Source organism: Leucoraja erinacea, chromosome 12 (assembly GCF_028641065.1).
Source record: "Leucoraja erinacea ecotype New England chromosome 12, Leri_hhj_1, whole genome shotgun sequence".
NCBI lineage: Eukaryota > Metazoa > Chordata > Chondrichthyes > Rajiformes > Rajidae > Leucoraja > Leucoraja erinaceus.
In genome coordinates, this window is record NC_073388.1 from 19,989,208 (window position 1) to 20,007,899 (window position 18,692).

At 43.8% G+C, this 18,692-nt stretch overlaps 1 protein-coding gene across 4 annotated transcripts in view; it reads left to right on the top strand.

Moving 5' to 3' along the window:
• Window positions 1–18,692, top strand: part of LOC129702128 (protein Shroom4-like) — a 101,580-nt gene that overhangs the window by 30,153 nt on the left and 52,735 nt on the right. For 2 of the 4 annotated variants that reach the window (XM_055643720.1, XM_055643721.1), the window contains exon 2: window positions 2,815–2,966. The exons of 1 other annotated variant lie outside the window; for it this stretch is intronic. In XM_055643720.1, the coding sequence (XP_055499695.1) occupies window positions 2,815–2,966 (152 nt within the window). Of the gene's footprint in view, window positions 1–2,814; window positions 2,967–12,817; window positions 12,972–18,692 lie in introns of those variants that run through there. One more of the 4 variants, XM_055643723.1, reaches the window with a different exon arrangement.

Genomic DNA, 18,692 nt, shown 5'->3' on the forward strand with positions numbered 1-18,692 from the left:
CATTGGATTGCAGTGTCATGGTCCAGAGAAAGATGAAAGGAATTGGTGGTTATTTATAGTTAGCTAAAGTTGTCGTGGGTAAATAGCAGTCCTGCTGTTATCAGCAGGATTTAATGACAACATCAGGATTTGAATAGAAAAAGGAAATCCACAGATTTAGATAGCACTATATCCGCGAATGAGAGCATATTGAGGAAACCCAGTTGAATAATTCCAAGAAATAGGTCAATGAAAGGAGTCCCAGAGAATTACTCATAATAGAAGACACAAAGTGCTGGAGTAACTCAGCAGATCAGATAGTATCCATGGACAATGTGAGTAGGACACGCCAGGAATCTTCTTCCGACTGTTGTGTGGGGTGGGGGGGGAGGAAATCTGGAAGAGTGGAGGAACAGGGCAAAGTGTAGTAGGTAATGGGGTGAGGGGCAAATTGGATAAAGGCTAGAGGACAAAACAGATGATGTAACACAAAAGGATTGAAGGATTGCGAATTGTGAGCCCTGGAGTTGGTCACAATAGTAACCGAACACTGAAATAAATTAAAAATAATAGCTTGATTTATAAAACTACCTAACAAGAAATAATGGTGGTAAGGATGACTAGTAAAGAGCTCTAGGCCAGACTGTAATTATTCAGGTTGAACTAGGGGGACAGATGTGAGAACAAGGGTCAGTGTTGCTAGAAAGGGCAGTTAACTGTGTACAGCAGAGATGGTTATTGGCTGTTGCAACAGCATTTCATGCAAAGAAAACTAGAAAATGGATGGAGCACGTGCAGCCTCCCCTCGGGAGAGAACAGCAACAGTGGCAACTAGCCAGTCTGAAAGAGACAAAAAAGAATCTCAAAGTAGAAATGTTGTTAAGGTCGTAAAGCTGGCTGATGAGAGAAACAGAATAACAGAGATAGTATGTGATTGGTTGGACGTCATTAGAAAATAACCTAGTCATCTGAAAGTTCCAAGATTAAAAAACAAAGAACGACCGATGTGTAGGAAGGAACTGCAGATGTTGGTTTAAATCGAAGTTAAACACAAAATGCTGGAGTAACTCAGTGGGACAGGCAGCATCTCTGGAGATAAAGGATAGGTGGCATTTCAAGCTGAAACATCACCTATCCTTTATTTCCAGAGATGCTGCCAGGCTCGCTGAGTTACTCTAGCACTTTGTGTCTATCTTTAGTTCCAAGATTAAATCTGGTTCTCCAATATTATGGAGTCAGTACCATGGTTGTAAACTCCTTTAGAAGTTATTGTTTAGTTTAATATACTAACTACTCTCATGTTGCGAATGTCTTAAAATTCCAGGCACTCCCTGACTTGTGTAAAGGTTGTGTTCCGTGATCCCTTACGTAAATCAGAATTTGCACAAGTAGAAATCACCATCCCCAACCTCATCTCTTGCCCGAAATAACTTACTGAACATATCAAGTCAAGTCACATTTATTTATATAGCACATTTAAAAAACAATTCTCGTTGGCCAAAGTGCTTTACATTTGTTATAAGAAACAAACTACATACATATATACATGTAGCCCTCACTCAGAGGACGTCAGGAAAGGTTTGGGAGTATAGATAAATAAGTCTTTAGTCTTGACTTAAAAGAGTCGATGGAGGGGGCAGTTCTGATGGGAAAGGGGATGCTGTTCCACAGTCTAGGGGCTGCAACCGCAAAGGTACGGTCGCCCCTGAGCTTATGTCTAGACCGTGGGATATTCAGCAACCCCAAGTCGGCCGATCTGAGGGGCCTGGAGGTGGAGTGGTGGGTGAGAAGACTTTTTATGTTGGTGGGGGCAAGCCCAATGAGGGCTTTGTAGACATGGAGGAGAATCTTGAAGTTTATACGGAACCACACAGGGAGCCAGTGGAGAGAGGCCAGGATCGGGATGATGTCCCTTTTTCGGGTGCCCGTCAGGAGTCTCGCTGCGGTGTTTTGGACCAGTTGCAGGCGGGACAGGGAAGATTGGCTGATGCCAGTGTAAAGGGAGTTGCAGTAATCTAGGCGGGAGGAGATGAATGTGTGGATGATCTTTTCCAGGTCATCAAACTGGAGGAATTTTTTTATTTTAGCTATCATCCGAAGCTGAAAGAAGCTAGCTTTTACCACGGCATTGACTTGTTTGTCAAATTTCAGTGCTGAGTCAAATATCACGCCAAGGTTTTTGACGTGAGGTTTGAGTTGTGGGGTAAGGCTTCCAAGGCTGCCTGCTATCATTTTGATTGAGTCCGAGGGGCCGAGAAGGATGACCTCAGACTTACTCTTGTTTAGTTGGAGGAAGTTTTGGGCCATCCAAAACTTTATATCCTCGAGGCAGTGGGTAAGGTTAAACGGATTTGATTGGTTTTTGGGCTTCAGGGGGAGATAGAGTTGGGTATCGTCTGCGTAGCAATGGAAGGAAATTCCGTGCCTTTCAATGACTTGGCCTAAGGGGAGCATATACAGGGAGAAGAGAATGGGGCCAAGGATGGAACCTTGTTAACTGCCTTGGAGGTGTCCGGCTACATCTGGGGCCATTCCGAATAACCACCACAGCCATTGTTGGGCTTGTGTTCCGTCTTGCCGTTGAGACACTTTCTGCAGCATGCGGCCTTCTGGGTAAGCTTGATTCCAATGTAAACTTGAGTGACCATAGTTGTGGATATTAAGAACTGCCTTGATTGCACTCGGGACTGAGAACAGAATTGTTTACGTCGATGCGAGTTTACATGAATTCGAGGAGTGTCGGTATTCAGTTGTACAGGGATTACCGCACTCTGCCAATTTTTATATTTTTGAAATTTACCACACTTATTTGGAATTTTATAATCTACTTTTTAGATTGAAGATGGAGGGAAAGCTGCTTTGTCGAAGAAGCTACAGGTCGGCGATGAAATTATAAACATCAGTGGCTCCCCACTATATGGCTCCAGGCAGGAGGCACTCATCCTTATTAAAGGATCTTTCAGAGCACTGAAGATGGTGGTGAAAAGGTTGGAATCATTCCATTAAATTAGAAATCTGATTGATATCTGCTATTCTGTTCACACTTAATTTGCGAAGTTTGAGTTTAGTTTTGGATTTTTAGAGATACAGCATTGAAACAGGCCCTTTGGCCCACCAATTCTGCGCTGACCTGTGATGATTTCCCCCCCCCCCCCCCCCCCCCCCCCCCCCCCCCCCCCCCCCCCCCCCCCCCCCACTAGCTATTGTACAGACTAGGGACAATTTTACAGAAGCCCATTAACATACAAACCTTTATGTCTTTGGAATTTGGCTGGAAACCAGAGCGCCAGAGAAAGCCCACGCGGTCACAGGGAGAACATACTAACTGCGTACAGACAGCACCCGTAGTCTGGATTGAACCCAGATTCTCTGGCAGCAACTCTACCGCTGCACCATTGTGTCGCCCTTTAATGTGGAAGTTTGCTTGTCTGTATTATAAAGCATAAAAGTAAATGATATATGTGTGTGCTAACCAGTCTAATTTTTTTTGGAGGTTTTCATTTTGGTTGCGTTTCTTTTTTAAGTCTCATTCCTCTGATGTGGCCAATAACTTTGCATGCGTTCCTATTCCAGGCAGCCCCACCCATACATCATGCATTCTGTGAATCTACAGTTGTATATGTGGTCGCTTGGTATTAACTAATACGAGATCTTCATGATGGGTCAGTCTGATATTTTCTTCTGTCATGCCCGTACTGAATTGTCCTCGGCAGGAGCCTGATGGCGGTGTTAAATGAAGGAGAGAACCAATTAGTCTTGGTAATGATGGCCAAGAAAATAGAAGATTGTTATAAAAATTCACCTCGTTTATCAATGTTGTGCGGGAGAGAAAATCTGCCATTCTTGATATTCAAAGGCATTACCTTTGTCAAATTGCCTGTCATAATATCATGGTGTAAATTATTGGCCAGGAATTCAACTAAACCATTCTGGTAAATATTCTGTCACAATAACAGATCAGAGACTGGATATCCTGTGGTGAGCAACATGCCACCACCCACAACATGCAAATAGACTGAATGATGGAATGCTCCACATGCCTGGATGAGAGCAATTCAATCAACACTGAAGAAGCTCGGCCAAAAGCTTTTGCTTGACTACCACCTCATTCATTGCACCATCTGTGTATTGTAGCTGCCATCTACAAAATGCACTGTTGCCATTCATCCAGACTATTCTGCCAACACTACCCAAATCTATAACTATAACCACGACCAAAAAGGACAAGGGCAGCAGACGCACGAAAACACTATGACTTATAGTTTCTTCTGCAAGTTGAATGTCATTTTTGACTTGGAAATATTTTGTCGCACCTTGTTCATTGTGGGGTCAACATCCCAGAAGTATAGCATCGTGAGAGAACCTTCAATGCTTCAAAAAGGTGCCTTATCATCTCGGGGATAGTGGTTATGAGCAGTAAATGCTCTGCTTACCAGTAATTCCCACATCCTGATGAGTGAATAGATGAAAATGACAGTTCAAGATCCTGGATAGACACAAAATTCTGGTTGGAGTAGCGGGTCAGGCAGTGTCTCTGGAGAAAAGGAATAGATGATATTTCGGGTCGAGACTCGTTTTCTCCAGGGATGTTGCCTGACCCGCTGAGTTACTCCAGCATTTTATGTCTATCTTTAGTGAAAACCAGGATCTCCCATTCCTTCCTATGCAGTTTGAGATCCTAGCTTACTGCTTTGATTTTTTAGAAATTGATTGTCATAGATTATTGGAGAGCATGGAGATTGCATGAGGATTGGGGATATTTTCTGATTGTGGCGGAAGGTTATTTAATGCTGTGGTCTGAAGCTCTGTGATCAGAATATCTCCTGTGAGGATTGAGTTATGGAGCACTGAGTATCTAACAGTGCCTGAAAAAGAACCTGGAGAAATAGTGTACGTTTAAGTAATGAGTAATCAATAGCCCTGTCTGAAGACAGTGAAGATGGCAGTGTGTGTGTGTGTGTGTGCACTGCTGGTAGGATAAGTGGAGAAATTGGCCAGAGAAAATAATCTGTGTTCGTGGGAATGGGCTGATAATTTATGAAAATCCATGAAGATTTTTCTCTGCAATGCCAAGATTTCTATTCATGACTTCAGTTGTCAGTAATTTTGTTCTAATAATTTTAACTGAATTGTGGGAAAGTGTAAAGATTAGTTTATATTGGGGCTGGGAGAATTATTCTCGTCTACAAGTTGTGCAACTTCTTTGAGGGGGTAGGTAGCTTTTCGTGTTGTGGCACATGTGGGTTTGCTCCAGTGATCTCTCCCTTCCTCGCACATTGCCATTCTTTGCCATGAGAAGATGGTAAACTGGACATTTGGAAGAGAGTCCTGCATCTGCTCCCTCGCAGATGATATGTGACATGAATTTGCCAATAAATAATGTTTACAATGCACTTAACTCATTGCGAACATGAGTTCCCAGCATGGCCTCTCCCAATTCTACTTCTGTAATTTTCTCCAGCTGTGCAGCCCTGTTAGCAGCCTCTGTTCTGCTGAGTCTGGCTTGCCTTGCAGTTCCTTGCCCACTCGAATGGGAAATCAGCTGCAAAATCACATTCGTAGACAACGTTTCTGAACTTTGCTGTATCGCTTATTTGTTATCCCCTCCCCTACTTTGAGTTCTTTGTACTTTGATCACTTTCAAAGTGCATTTGGTTTTGTGCAGTACAAAAGCAGATGTATGAGCAATGAGATGCATTGAGCTGCTAACAAGCCGGCTTTATGATATACTACTTGGCCATGTGTGAAGCTATTATCTACCAGCCTGCCTGATGCTGTGCATGGACGAGTTGTGCTGTAGGAAATTGATTACTAAAGGGCCTGTCCCACTTGCGTGTCCTTGGCACGCAAATTACACAACCTTGTGGTCGCGTTGAGGCGCCCAGGCATCGTATGGCCGCGTGTGGCCGGTCCCACTTAGAAACGCGGAGGGGTATGTAGTTGTGCGCGACACCGCGCGGGGCTCCGAAATATTTGTAGTGAACGAAATCTTCACGTGCCAATGGCCTGTCGCGGAACTGACGGCCAAAGTGGGACAGGCCCAAGACCCTGGCGCGACGCAACGTCTTGCCTTCAACAGCAGCAGAAGCAGGCAAACGATCGCCGAACTCGGCCTGGGGCTCACGGCCGTTGCGATCCGGATCCGCCCCCACTTCTACTCCCAGAGCGGGGCCAAGAAAATTGAAGATAGACACAAAATGCCGGAGTAACTCAGCGGTACCGGCAGCATCTCTGGAGAGAAGCATTGGGTGATGTTTCGGGTCAGGACCCTTCTTTTCAGACTGAAGAAGAGTCTCGACACAATGTCACCCATTGCTTCTCTCCAGAGATGCTGCCGGTTCCGCTGAGTTACTCCAGCTTTGTGTCCATCTTCAAATGACGTCACGGGCTCCAGACGGCTGTGCGTACGCATGAAATCGCGCCTGACTTCGCGGGACCGTCTCGGCTCAACGCAACCACGAGGCCGTGTAATTTGCTTGCCAAGGACACGTAAGTGGAATAGGCCCTTAAGGGTGTCAAAGGTTATGGGGAGAAGGCAGGAGAATGGGGTTCAGAGGGAAAGATAATTCAGCCATGATTGAATGACAGAGTAGACTCGATGGGCCAAATGGCCTAATTCTGCTCCTATGACGTATGAACTTATGAGCGTGCAGTTACTACAGCAATGATTAGCACATTTTGTGTGTGCCGAGTTAATTTTTAGTATCTTGGCTTATACACTTAATCATCAAGAGATCTGCTCGGCTTTGGTAGTAAATTGTCAACAAGAAGCTTAAAGTCTAATTAGCTCGTAAACCAGCTCTTGGGGTGAGGGTTTGATACTTTATTTGTCAGCTCAGCTGGCCACTACAAAGAGATGCCATTCGATACTTTAAAAGCCCCATGGTGATGGTGCAGAATGTTCAGCAGGGGGCCACCTATCACAACTTGAGCTGGGAAGTTGGTGACAAACCCATATTATGCAGGGCCCAGCCATGATGCTCAGTCTCTGCAATTGTTGGTGTTTTCACAGTGCTCTCAACTAATCACCAACTCTATGCTTAAGAGTTCTGTTAATAGTTACGCTGTCATTCCCACAGTGAGCTGGTGGGTAAAAGAATTGCCTCGAGGAATGGTTCTTTTCCTCTGCTGAATCGACTGATTATGGTCAAAAACAGATTTTGGCTGTTACAGCTGACTTCACTCTCCCAGCGAGAGGACTCAATCACGTTTCTCATTCCTGGAGTTTATCCAGTAATCCAGCCTGCTTTATTGCATGGTGGGCTAAAACTCGATTGGACTCAGTTGAGGTGATCCTTTGCAGTTGAAAAACTGTTTGCAGTCCTTGTCGAGGCTCACGGATGAAGGATGGCAAGTTGTGGCTGTGGAATTACACACGGCATAGAAACATAAAGTCCTTAAAGCACTTTGAGGAGAGGCGATATTTTGAAAGCGTGGCTCACAAATTACTTGGCTGCTTACGTAGCTCAGCCCGAAGTTTCGTCATATTTCATCCATGTGCGCTGTGCCAGTTGCCACAGTGATGCTAAGCTTTTAGAAGGCAAATTAGTTCCTTGAAAGAAGAGGAACGTTGGCATCTGTGGGGTGTGTGCTGAAGATGGGACAAAGGGATTTTGTGAAAAAATACTGTTATAGTGTTGAATGGCCAAGTGGCTTATTTCTCTGTTGTAAATGCCTGCAAATCTTTCTTGGGAAAACGTAACATCTGTAACGAATGACGAGTGGCTGGTAATGTTACCTCTTCAACACAGATATGATGTAAATTGAAGTGATAATGGCCTAGATTTTACTGAGTGGAGGCTGATGATGAATTGCCATTTAGATTCCCATTCAAATACTGACCTTTCTGACTCGGGCCTGCTCCACTGCCAGAATGCGACCACACATAGACTGGAGAATCCCATTCATATACTAACCTTGCAGTCCTGGGCCTCCATTACCAGGGTGAGACCACATGCAAACTGGAGGATCTCATTCCTATTTCCATACTGACCTTTCTGGCCTGGGCCCTCTTCTATTGCCAGTGTGAGGCCACACACAAACTGGAAGCCACGTGCTCTAATCTACCCTGTGCGGTGCTTAGTTTGGATTTTTACAAGTATTCATAATTTAAAAAAACAGGTCTGTAGTAGTGCAAGAGGTGATCTGTGGTGTTCCATTGCTGAGGTAGGGTTTAGTTTGTTCAAGATCCGATTGTTGTCAGAGAGTGGTAGTTCCTGAAGCTGTTGGTGTGGGACATCGGGCTTCTGTACCACTTACGGCGAAAAGAGGGCATTGCCCTGATGGTGGGGGATTCTTAATGACAGATGCTGCCTTCTTCAGACAGTGCCTCCAGCAGATGCATTCTATAGTAGGGAGGGCTGTGCCCATGATAAACCAGGCCGGGTGCACCACCCACAGAGTCTCTGGCATTCTTGTACGTTGGAATTGCCATACCAGGCCATGATGTAAGCTGTCAGGATACTTTCAACTGTGCATCTGTAGAAGTTTGGTGACATGCCCAACCTCTTTAACCTTAAGAGACGCACAAAAAGCTGGAGCAACTCGGCGGGACTGGCAGCATCTCTGGAGAGAAGGAATGGGTGACGTTTTGGGTCGAGACCCTTCCTCAGACTCTGGTTAGTTGAGGGAGACGGTGGGCCAAAGGGCTTGTTTCCACACTAAGTCCATGTCCGTCAGCGATCCCAGTACACTAGAACTATCCCACACACTAGGGACAATTTACCATTTTTTTACCAAAGCCAATTAACCTACAAACCTATACATATTTGTAGTTTGGGAGAAAACCAGAGCACCCAGGGAAAACTCACGGGGTCACAGGGAGAATGCACAAACTGCATACAGAACCCAGGTCTCTGGTGCAGTAAGGCTGCAACTCGACTGCTGCGCCACTGTGCAACCCAAATGGGAAACAGCAGAATGGTGCAAAGATTATTGTGCAATGTGCAGTAACACACCATCGTGCATTAACACAACAACGTGCAGTAACACACCATCGTGCATTAACACAACAATGTGCAGTAACACACCATCGTGCATTAACACAACAATGTGCAGTAACACACCATCGTGCATTAACACAACAATGTGCAGTAACACACCATCGTGCATTAACACAACAACCAAACATTGCACTGTGTTGTGTTACTGCACATTGCCCAACAATCTTTGCACCATTCTGCTGTTTCCCATTTGTTGCTGTATTTGTCATATCTATTATTGCGCATGTACAGTTTACTCCATGAGCTTCATGCAAGCAAGGAATGTCATTGGACCTTGCTGTATATGACAATAAACTAATCTGAAACAAAACTCAGCTCGAGTTTTTAATTTAACTTCTAGTCCATTCACCTGTCAGCCCATTATTTGCTGTCATGCACTAACTCCCAGTTAAATGCACTTCAAATTTAGCATTGGCAGCATCCAGCCGTGAAACCCTCAATAATATCAGTGAACCTTTAATCCTGTTCTCTTGCTAATTCCCAAATGTAATCATTCCACAATGGCATCTTAATCTACCTCAATATTTCTGCCTCTATGCCTCTTTCCTTCTGTAAGATTGACCTTGAGTCTATCCTCTTTGACCACACTTTTGGGACTCTCCTCTTAATATTGTGATATGTGACTTGAACTATTTTTACTTGTTCATGTATTTGTGAAGTCACGTTGAAATGTTGCTATTTTAAGGTGCTATGTAAATGCAAGTTGTTAGAGTTCAAAATCTGGAAAGTGCTTTATTTATCTTCTGTGCTCACATCTGGAAGATTTGACATCAGAGCTGTGATCCAAACTAGGATTCAATTTTTTGTTGTTTTTTAATATGGACCATAATCTTATGGCAGATGTGTTTTCACTCTTAGCCTGTCATCCCACTAAGATTGAAACAAAATTGGATCTTTACCTCTTTATTACAACTTTGGATTCAAACAAACTGCCAGCTTCACTTTGAAGTTCCACAAAATGGAATTGGGTGTTGGAAGATTTTAAGCACAAGGCATGCTTGGCTTTAAACTCTGCTTCAAAAGGCCAGAACTTGAAATCTTTGATTTAGTTGAGGAAAGGCAGGAGGGAGATGAAGTGTAGCAAAGCCTTAACATGGGCTGGTTGGGCCAAATGGCCAGTATTGTGCTGTAAATCCTATTATTCTGTAATGCTTTGGAATAGAATTGAAACCATTTAAAAATATATGCATCAAAAATCAGATGAAATAGTGGGTACACAAAAATGCTGGAGAAACTCAGCGGGTGCAGCAGCATCTATGGAGCGAAGGAAATGGGTAACGTTTCGGGCCGAAACCCTTCTTCAGACTGAAATGGTGGCTTTGGTTCGAAGTCGGCCTGGCTGGTAGTTTGTAATTGATTACAGGTGCACAACCTTTTATCCGAAGATCCAAATAACGAAAACCTCCGAGTTGCAGACATTTTTTCAGTCCTTGAAGAAAGGTCCTTGAAAACGTTCACCGAGGACGGCCCGCAGAGGTGACAGCAGAACCTCCGGTCGGTCCTCGAAGAAAGGGGAACTAAATCCCCATTCATAAAAGAGAAGGTGACGGTATATTGCGCGGGAGGGTTAATAATTGACAATCTGCTGCTGTCTGCCCGCTGAGTTTAAAAAGTTCCCACGGTAGACTCACGATACACAGTGTATCGTGAGTCTTGCGTGGGAACTTTTTAACTCAGCGGGCAGGGAGCAGCAGATTGTCGCTCCTTTCAGTTTCACCCCACCTACAGCCCTCTGCTTCCCGGCCATGTGTGTGACCCCTTCCCTCCCCTCTCCAGCTCCCCGCCCATTGCACCGGCGTGGGGGCTTTGCACTGTCTTCAAGTCGGCGATGCCAGCAGGTCAGTGCCAGTCACCGGACACGTCAGGACCAACGGGACACCGACCCCCAGGCCCACTGCAAGCACGGAGATCCCAGAGACCCACAGCCAGCAGCAGCCCAGCCCCGTTCCAACTCCAGAGGAAAACTGCAAACTAGCGAGAGACATCAGGACCACCAGAAGCCGCTCCCCGATGGGCCGCTACGGCGACAAGTGGCAGTTCGCCCACAGCCCGAGCTGTGCCCCCTCATCGGGACACCGACCCTCAGGCCCACTGCAAGCACGGAGATCCCAGATCAGCAACTCCAGCCCACCCCCAGTATGGGGCAGAAGTTGATGGTGTGCAAGGTATGTCTTGGTCTTGGGGTGGCGCAGCTCGGGCTGTGGGCGAACTGCCACTTGTCGCCGTAGCGGCCCATCGGGGAGCGGATTCCTCTGGAGTTGGAGGGGAAGGGGGGTATTGTGCTGTTTGATCGCTCCCTGCTATCCCAGGGACAGGGAGACAGGACGTTCACCGAGGGCGGCCTGCAGAGGTGACAGCGGAACCTCCGGTCGGTCCTCGACGAAAGGCGAACTAAATCCCCATTCATGAAAGAGAAGGTGAGGGTACATTGCGTGGGAGAGTAGGAATCCCGAGACAAAGGAGTGAGCGTTCACCGAGGGTGGCCCGCAGAGGTGACAGCGGAACCTCCGGTCGGTCCTGGAAGAGAAGGGAACTAAATCACCTTCATAAAAGAGAAGTGGAGCGTATATTGCCCGGGAGGGTATATCGCCTACCTGGAAGAAACCGGACATTTTTTCCAGGATGTCGTCTGCACACCAAAGCTCATGTTTGGCGCCAAACGCACGTCACCTCTGCTGTACACGGATATAAGAGTGTGAAAATGTCGCCTAAGGGCATGTAGCCCCGCTAGGGTGACATGAGTGCGAGAGGTGATTCAATGCCTCGGTCACATTTACAAATTCAGGAATTCATTCAACACACTGCATTTCATACTGACATTTATTCTGCAAGAAAAAACTACATTGAAGACTCAAACTCGCGACTGAGGAACTGCCGGGATCAAGGCGCCAACTCGCGACCTTGCGGATATGAGCCGAACACTCTACCACTGAGCCAGCCATTAAAATCTACGCTAAAAAATTTCCATTCCGAAGGCCGACAAATTCCGAATTACGAAAAGTGTCTGGTCCCAAGGCTGTCGGATAAAAGGTTGTGCACCTGTACTAATAACGAGCTTGTGACAAAGTGTTTCCGTTACTATTTTTCACCCCCTCCTTTCTCCACATCTCCTCCCTAGCCACTCGGTTCTTCACTTCTTTCCTGCCCCCAATGGTTTCTTGGAATAATTGTTGCTTTCATTTCATTGGAAAAATGCTGATTTTCTTTAGGAATGTGTTTAAATAGATGAGATTCCTGGATGCCATTCAGCAGTATTCAGATATAAAGTTACTATCATGGCAGTAAAAGCAATTTGGGTAGTATGCCTTTACATAAAAAATACTAATGCTTGAAAGACTAGGCAGTCAGGCAGCACCTACAGAGGGTCAAAGACAATGTTTCAGCTCAAAAGCCTTTCATTAAAACTCGGAAGGCTGCCAACCCAAGATATTGACTTTAGTAATTTCTCCTGTTATGCTGCCCGACCTGCTGAATATTTCCAGCATTTGTGTCTTTATTGGAGAGTCTGAAATCTGCAGTTTTTTGCTTTATTATATCCTTCACTTTTGCAACATCCCAAAGACCAGGTTTGACATTTTTCTGCGTCTCCTTATCGAATTTCCCCCCGATGTTTTTGCTTGTTGCTGGACTTCCATCTTTCTTAAAGCATTTTGTTACCAGAGCCATATCAATATTTGTTGTTGCATGAATTTTTAACGGGCACCCCTTTGGGCAATGGTGACTCTTTCATTGTAAATAATAAGAGTGTGATTGTTGAAGAATTGCTACAGTGAGACTTTCCTGTGGTAGTAATTGCAATAACCGTGTACGAGAGTAATGCGCCAGCAGGAAGTCCAGAACAGTTACACCCATTAAACAATCAGCTAATTGAGTTTGGCTGCTTCATATTAAGAAGCATTTTGCAGGGGAGAAGTTTTTCTAAGTTTGCGATTTATTTGGAGGCTTGGATTTGTGCTCGAGAGGCACTAAACCTGGGCAAAGGTGTCTCGGGTGAGTTTAATCTGTTTGAAGTTGCAGTGAGTTTCATTAACCTTTCAATGAGCATTGTTCACCCTTGAGGTAACTGTATTTAGTACCTTAATGTTCAAAATTAGCACATCGAGTTATATTTAAAAAATGTGATTTTAAACATAAAGAAATTATGACATTTTGGGGTGGAGAATAGCTTGGTTGAATCACACAGCACTGTGGTGTGAGTGAACTAGATTTTAGGAGAATAAAATGTACAGCTCAATGCCCAGACAGCGCTGTGAGAAGATCCTCTAATTCAATGAAATACCGGGGAGTATCCAGCGTTGAAGGGACAGTATGTAACGTGAGTTGGCAACAGGAGGGGAGGAAGAGAAATGCATGCTATTTAAACACTGAGTTACGCTCTAATAAGCTATTAATTTAGTCTCGAACATGTTTGGAACTAGTTTTGTTCCTTTTCCTCCCCAGCCCCCAATACTGTCTTCAATCCCCACCACACACACCTCCTCATGACTTTGTGAATTGGAATGTGTTGAAAGAGTGGAATTTAAGTCGGCAATTGGATTTTTTTTTAAATTCAGTCTTAAGGAGCTTGGGTTCTGCTTTTATGCTTTTGTTGCTTAGATTCTCAATTTAAATAGAACGGTTTAGTGTAGTCTCTCTCTTCACAATTTTTAGCACAATCAGATTAACCAATATTTTCTGTATCAGTTTCCTGTTATAAATGATGTAAAACAACCTTTAGAAGAGTATTAAGGCACAAAGCAACATTATGATTATGCCCCTCAGTTGGTACATATCCGAGTGTGAATCCACAAAATGCGGGAAATATTTAGCATATCAAGCATTGCTTTGGAGAGGGGATACACAGTTTAAGTCTTAACTCTTCAGCTTTTCACCTAAAATTCGATAACGTTTTATGTAAAGTTTCTTTTTTAAGCATAGCGTTGGGGTAGCCAGGCAGGTAGGTAAGAACTGTGGGGGCAAATCAGATAAACCAGAGTATGAACATTTAACTTCCATGTGGCCAATGAAGATTTTAAATTAATTTTTCCACCAAGAAAAATTCTGAAATAGAAACTTATTTTAATTCCTGGGGGAGAAGTGTGTAAGAGCATGCATTGTGCATGGCTGGGAGTGGCAGCTGGCAAGCTTAGGCAATTTTAACAGCTGGACAGCATGATCAAACAGCCAGGGAATTGGCATCAATAGCCGATTGCTATGAAAATTGAATACAGCCAGATTTTATCCCAGAGAACACAGGGCAGTGGGCCTGGCTCATGGTTAATGCTCTAGGATGGGAATCTAATGGAATCTGGAATAACCTGGAACCTGGATATAAATCTAGTGGAACCTTGCGTCCTGTAAGGAAAATAATATATACCTACCACCTAAAATTCCATCATCTTATTCTTCTGGTTGCTGGAAGTTGCAGGTTTTGGCTGATGGGGAATCCTCCATTGCTCCCCAAAGTGAACTTTGGATTGAAAGAGCTGATTGGGCTCTGATCATCTAATTACATCAGATATTTCAACAGGCCCTCCGAGGTTGGGATGGGTGTTCCAAATCTGAGGAAGGACATTATTGCCATAGAGGGAGTGCAGAGAAGGTTCACCAGACTGATTCCTGGGATGTCAGGACTGTCTTATGAAGAAAGACTGGATAGACTTGGTTTATACTCTCTAGAATTTAGGAGATTGAGAGGGGATCTTATAGAAACTTACAAAATTCTTAAGGGGTTGGACAGGCTAGATGCAGGAAGATTGTTCCCGATGTTGGGGAAGTCCAGGACAAGGGGTCACAGCTTGAGGATAAGGGGGAAATCCTTTGAAACCGAGATGAGGAGAACTTTTTTCACACAGAGAGTGGTGAATCTCTGGAACTCTCTGCCACAGAGGGTAGTTGAGGCCAGTTCATTGGCTATATTTAAGAGGGAGTTGGATGTGGCCCTTGTGGCCAAGGGGATCAGAGGGTATGGAGAGAAGGCAGGTACGGGATACTGAGTTGGATGATCAGCATGATCATATTGAATGGCGGTGCAGGCTCGAAGGGCCGAATGGCCTACTCCTGCACCTAATTTCTATGTTTCTATGTTTCCTGCCGCTGTAGTTTAAGATTTAAAATGGAGACTATTCTCTTATCCTGTTCTGTCAACCTTCTCTCTCCTGTTCTCTCAAGTAAATCTGTCAACCTTTTAAGGTCGGCTGCATGCATACTTCCAAATCTCCACTGATGTAGTTTATCGCCTTCTGAAGTGGCATAGAAAGCTTTATAATCGTTACAACTATAATAATGGACAGTTGTTTCAAGAAGGTGATTCCTCGCCATCATACTGGGGCAGGTAGAGTTTGGCCCTTTACTGGGGATACTAGTTGTAGAAATATTGAAGGGTGGCGAGATAAAACGGATCATTGAATTTCATATGATAAACGTATAATAAGTTTGCAGATAAGTACTGATCACATCAAATTCGTATGTTCTAAGTGAAGTGCCTTAAGGGCCTGTCCCACTTTCATGTCCCAATTCACGACCTCTGCCGAGTTTGCCCTTGACGTACTCGCAGCATGGTCGTCACGAGGGCATAGGTAGGTCGTGATGCTAGTCGTAGGTACTCGTGGCATCAAGTAGGTCGGGGCGTTTTTCTAGCCTGATGAAAAATGTCCATGAGTTAAAGGTCGTGAAAGTGGGTGGGACAGGCCCTTTAGTCTTGCAGTAGGTTCAGCTGGTTATGGTCCATCTCTTCTGATTGTCTGAATCAATGTTTTTTCTCACGGTGTGAGCCATGATTACAAGTCACAAAATGCCTTCCTGCTGACCTCACACTTCCTGTCCTCTGTGGTTTAGTCCCCCAGACTACAACCAGTAAGGAGGGATTGGATTTGGCAGAGAACAGCCTCTGTACTGAATGAGCTAATTTAATAGACCTGTGAAGAACAATGAACCTGACAGGTTTGTTTTAACCAAAAATGAAAAAATTGTCGCAATTGTTAAAATAGAGCAGCTTGCTGTGCAGAGGGCGAGCATTAGTCACTTGGTCAATGGCTTCATGCATCGCTATGAAGGGTGAATCTGAAATAAATGGTCTGTTGTCTAGACATCGCCTTCTAGAGTTAGTTCCACTTTAACCTTTTAACAGCTTTCAGCTTAGAATAGTAGCTGCAAGTGATAAATTTAAGTTTTGAGAGCTAGTTTCACAGAGATATTCATGTATCCTGCACTTGTTCTACATGGACCAAACAAGAAATTAGTGTCACGATAGCTCTGTCATTTTGAAAGGAAAGTTTATTTGTGTTATAATTATTTTTCTTTTCTAGTTTAAGATTGCATAGGCAGTTCTCTATTGCAATTGGATTTGAGTACATGAGGAGCACTGGTTTGCTCAATACGAGGAGCACTGTGAAACTGAATTGTAAGTCTAGTGCAGACATCTGGCCTTTCTACCTCAGAAGGAATATGCTTTTGATAGAGGATGTGCAATGAAGTTTACAACGTTATCATGGAGTGGCAGATTTATTGTATGAAGAGAGAATAAGCATTTTATACAGAATAGATCTTTAATGTCAGCCTCGCTGTGACCGCTGAAAACCAACGCAGAATAACTCCCTGGAGCTGGATTAACTCCCTGGAGTAACTCTTGCTTCTTTGTTTCCTGGAGCAGCCAGCATCTCTGGATAGAAGAGATTCGGTGACGTTTTGGGTAGAGACCCTTCTTTAGATTTCCTCTTTTTTTGTGTTTTTAGTTTAATTTAAAGATACAGCGTGGAAACGGGCCCTTCGGCCCACCGAGTCCACACAGACCACCCGTACACTAGTTCTATCCTAGTTCTATCCCCCACATTAGCGACGTAAGTCAGGTGTCAAGAGTGTTTTATTCTCTCATGTCCCAGTTAGAACAATGAAATCCTTACTTGCAGCAGCGCAACAGAATATGTAAACATAGTACTCTGTAAACAGTGTTATAAATGAGAAAACAAAACAGTGTATATTTATATATGAATATGTAACTATATACATATATGTGTGTATAATATATATACCCACACACACAATTTCCCTCCTGGGATTAATAAAGTTCTATCGTATAGTATCGTGTGTGTAGGGAAAACTGCAGGTGCTGGTTTAAACTGATAGACACAAAAAGCTGGAGTAACTCAACAGGTCAGACAGAATCTCTGGACAAAAGGAAAATATGCAATATTTCTCTCCCCATCATCTACCCATCCATCCCGTACTGACCCCCCCCCCCGCAATTCAACCCCCACTGACATCCCCGTGCCCTCTCTTCACAATTTTACCTACATCAACCAACACACACTAATTCCCCTACCTCAATCCATACATCCCGCATCGATTCCCTTCTCAACCCATTCTTCCCCCCCCCCCCCCCCCCCAGAAACCCTGGCTGGCCGCTGCAGAAGGCCGGGCGCTCCATTGATAAAGTTGGCGATACGTCAACTCGTTGATCGCCTGCCTGCAAACTGTCAACATAAGCAGACCCTGATAGTGTCAATACTCACATTCGGCCGGCCGGCCGCAGGTGTGAGGTGTTGCACTTTCAGAGGTTGAATGTGAGGAAGAGTATACAGTTGATGGCAAGATTCTGAACAGTATTGATGGTCAGAGGGATCTTGGAGTCCGGGTTCATAACTCGCTGAAGGTGTCAGCGCATAGAAGGGCAGGGAATAGAGGTATATGGATTATGTACAGCCAGAAGCGACAAGTTTAAGCATGCTTCATGTTTTGGCACGAACGATGTGGACAAAAGGGCTCGTTCCTGTGTTGTACTGTTCTATGTTCTAAAAGCATTTTATGGTCAAATCTCAATATTACCTTGCAAGGAAAGAATTATTTAATAGAATGGCAGATTATGCAAGCAAATATAGTGTAATTTTCTTTCTAAATTCTAAGAATGATAACTTTTTGTGTAGTTAAACCCTTTAATAATAATAATATTACATGAATATAAAGAGTGAATGGGGAAAATACTGAATGATCACCTTCAATTGCTTACAACAAGACATGGACAACACACCCAGTTTTCAATCTTCTAATTGAAATGACAATAAGAACCATTTAGACAATACAGTGAAATATATTAGTTAATTGAAATTGAGTTTTTTTTTTAGGGAAAGAGTATACTGCTATAATTATTTTTTAACTCATTTTGCGATTAACAGTAGGACATCTAAACAAGAATGGTCTAACATCATTAGACTCCAGCTGTTTCTTTTGAAAGAACACTACTTGTTCTCAGGATGAAAATTATTTAGCCTGCAGATGATTGCATCCAGTTTCAGAAAAATAATTACCAGAAGGTCTTGCAGATAAATATAGAAGAGAACCATTTATTTTAATTTGTACATTGAGAAAAATCTACCCACAAGTCGCAGCTGGTGTTTAGATCACTTCAAGGCATTCACATCCTCAACTGCATTTAGAAGTTCATCTGACATTGATTTTTAAATTTGTTATTCACCAGTCTCAATGCACAGTTTTGTACTGTTAAGATTTAACCTAAAGCATTTTTTAAGGCTGAGCTCTTTGACATTGAAGTTCTGAGGTCATTCAAACTTCATCATGATTCTGTCCTCCAGAGTTTGTATCTAGGTGACCATACTGTTGGTGTGATATTCTCCAATTTGTACTATTTTAACCTGGCAATGTTTGTTGAGGATTGTGTTGCCTTGCTGATTACAATCTGTGTCTTTAACCATTGATATAATGTATACGACAGTTTTT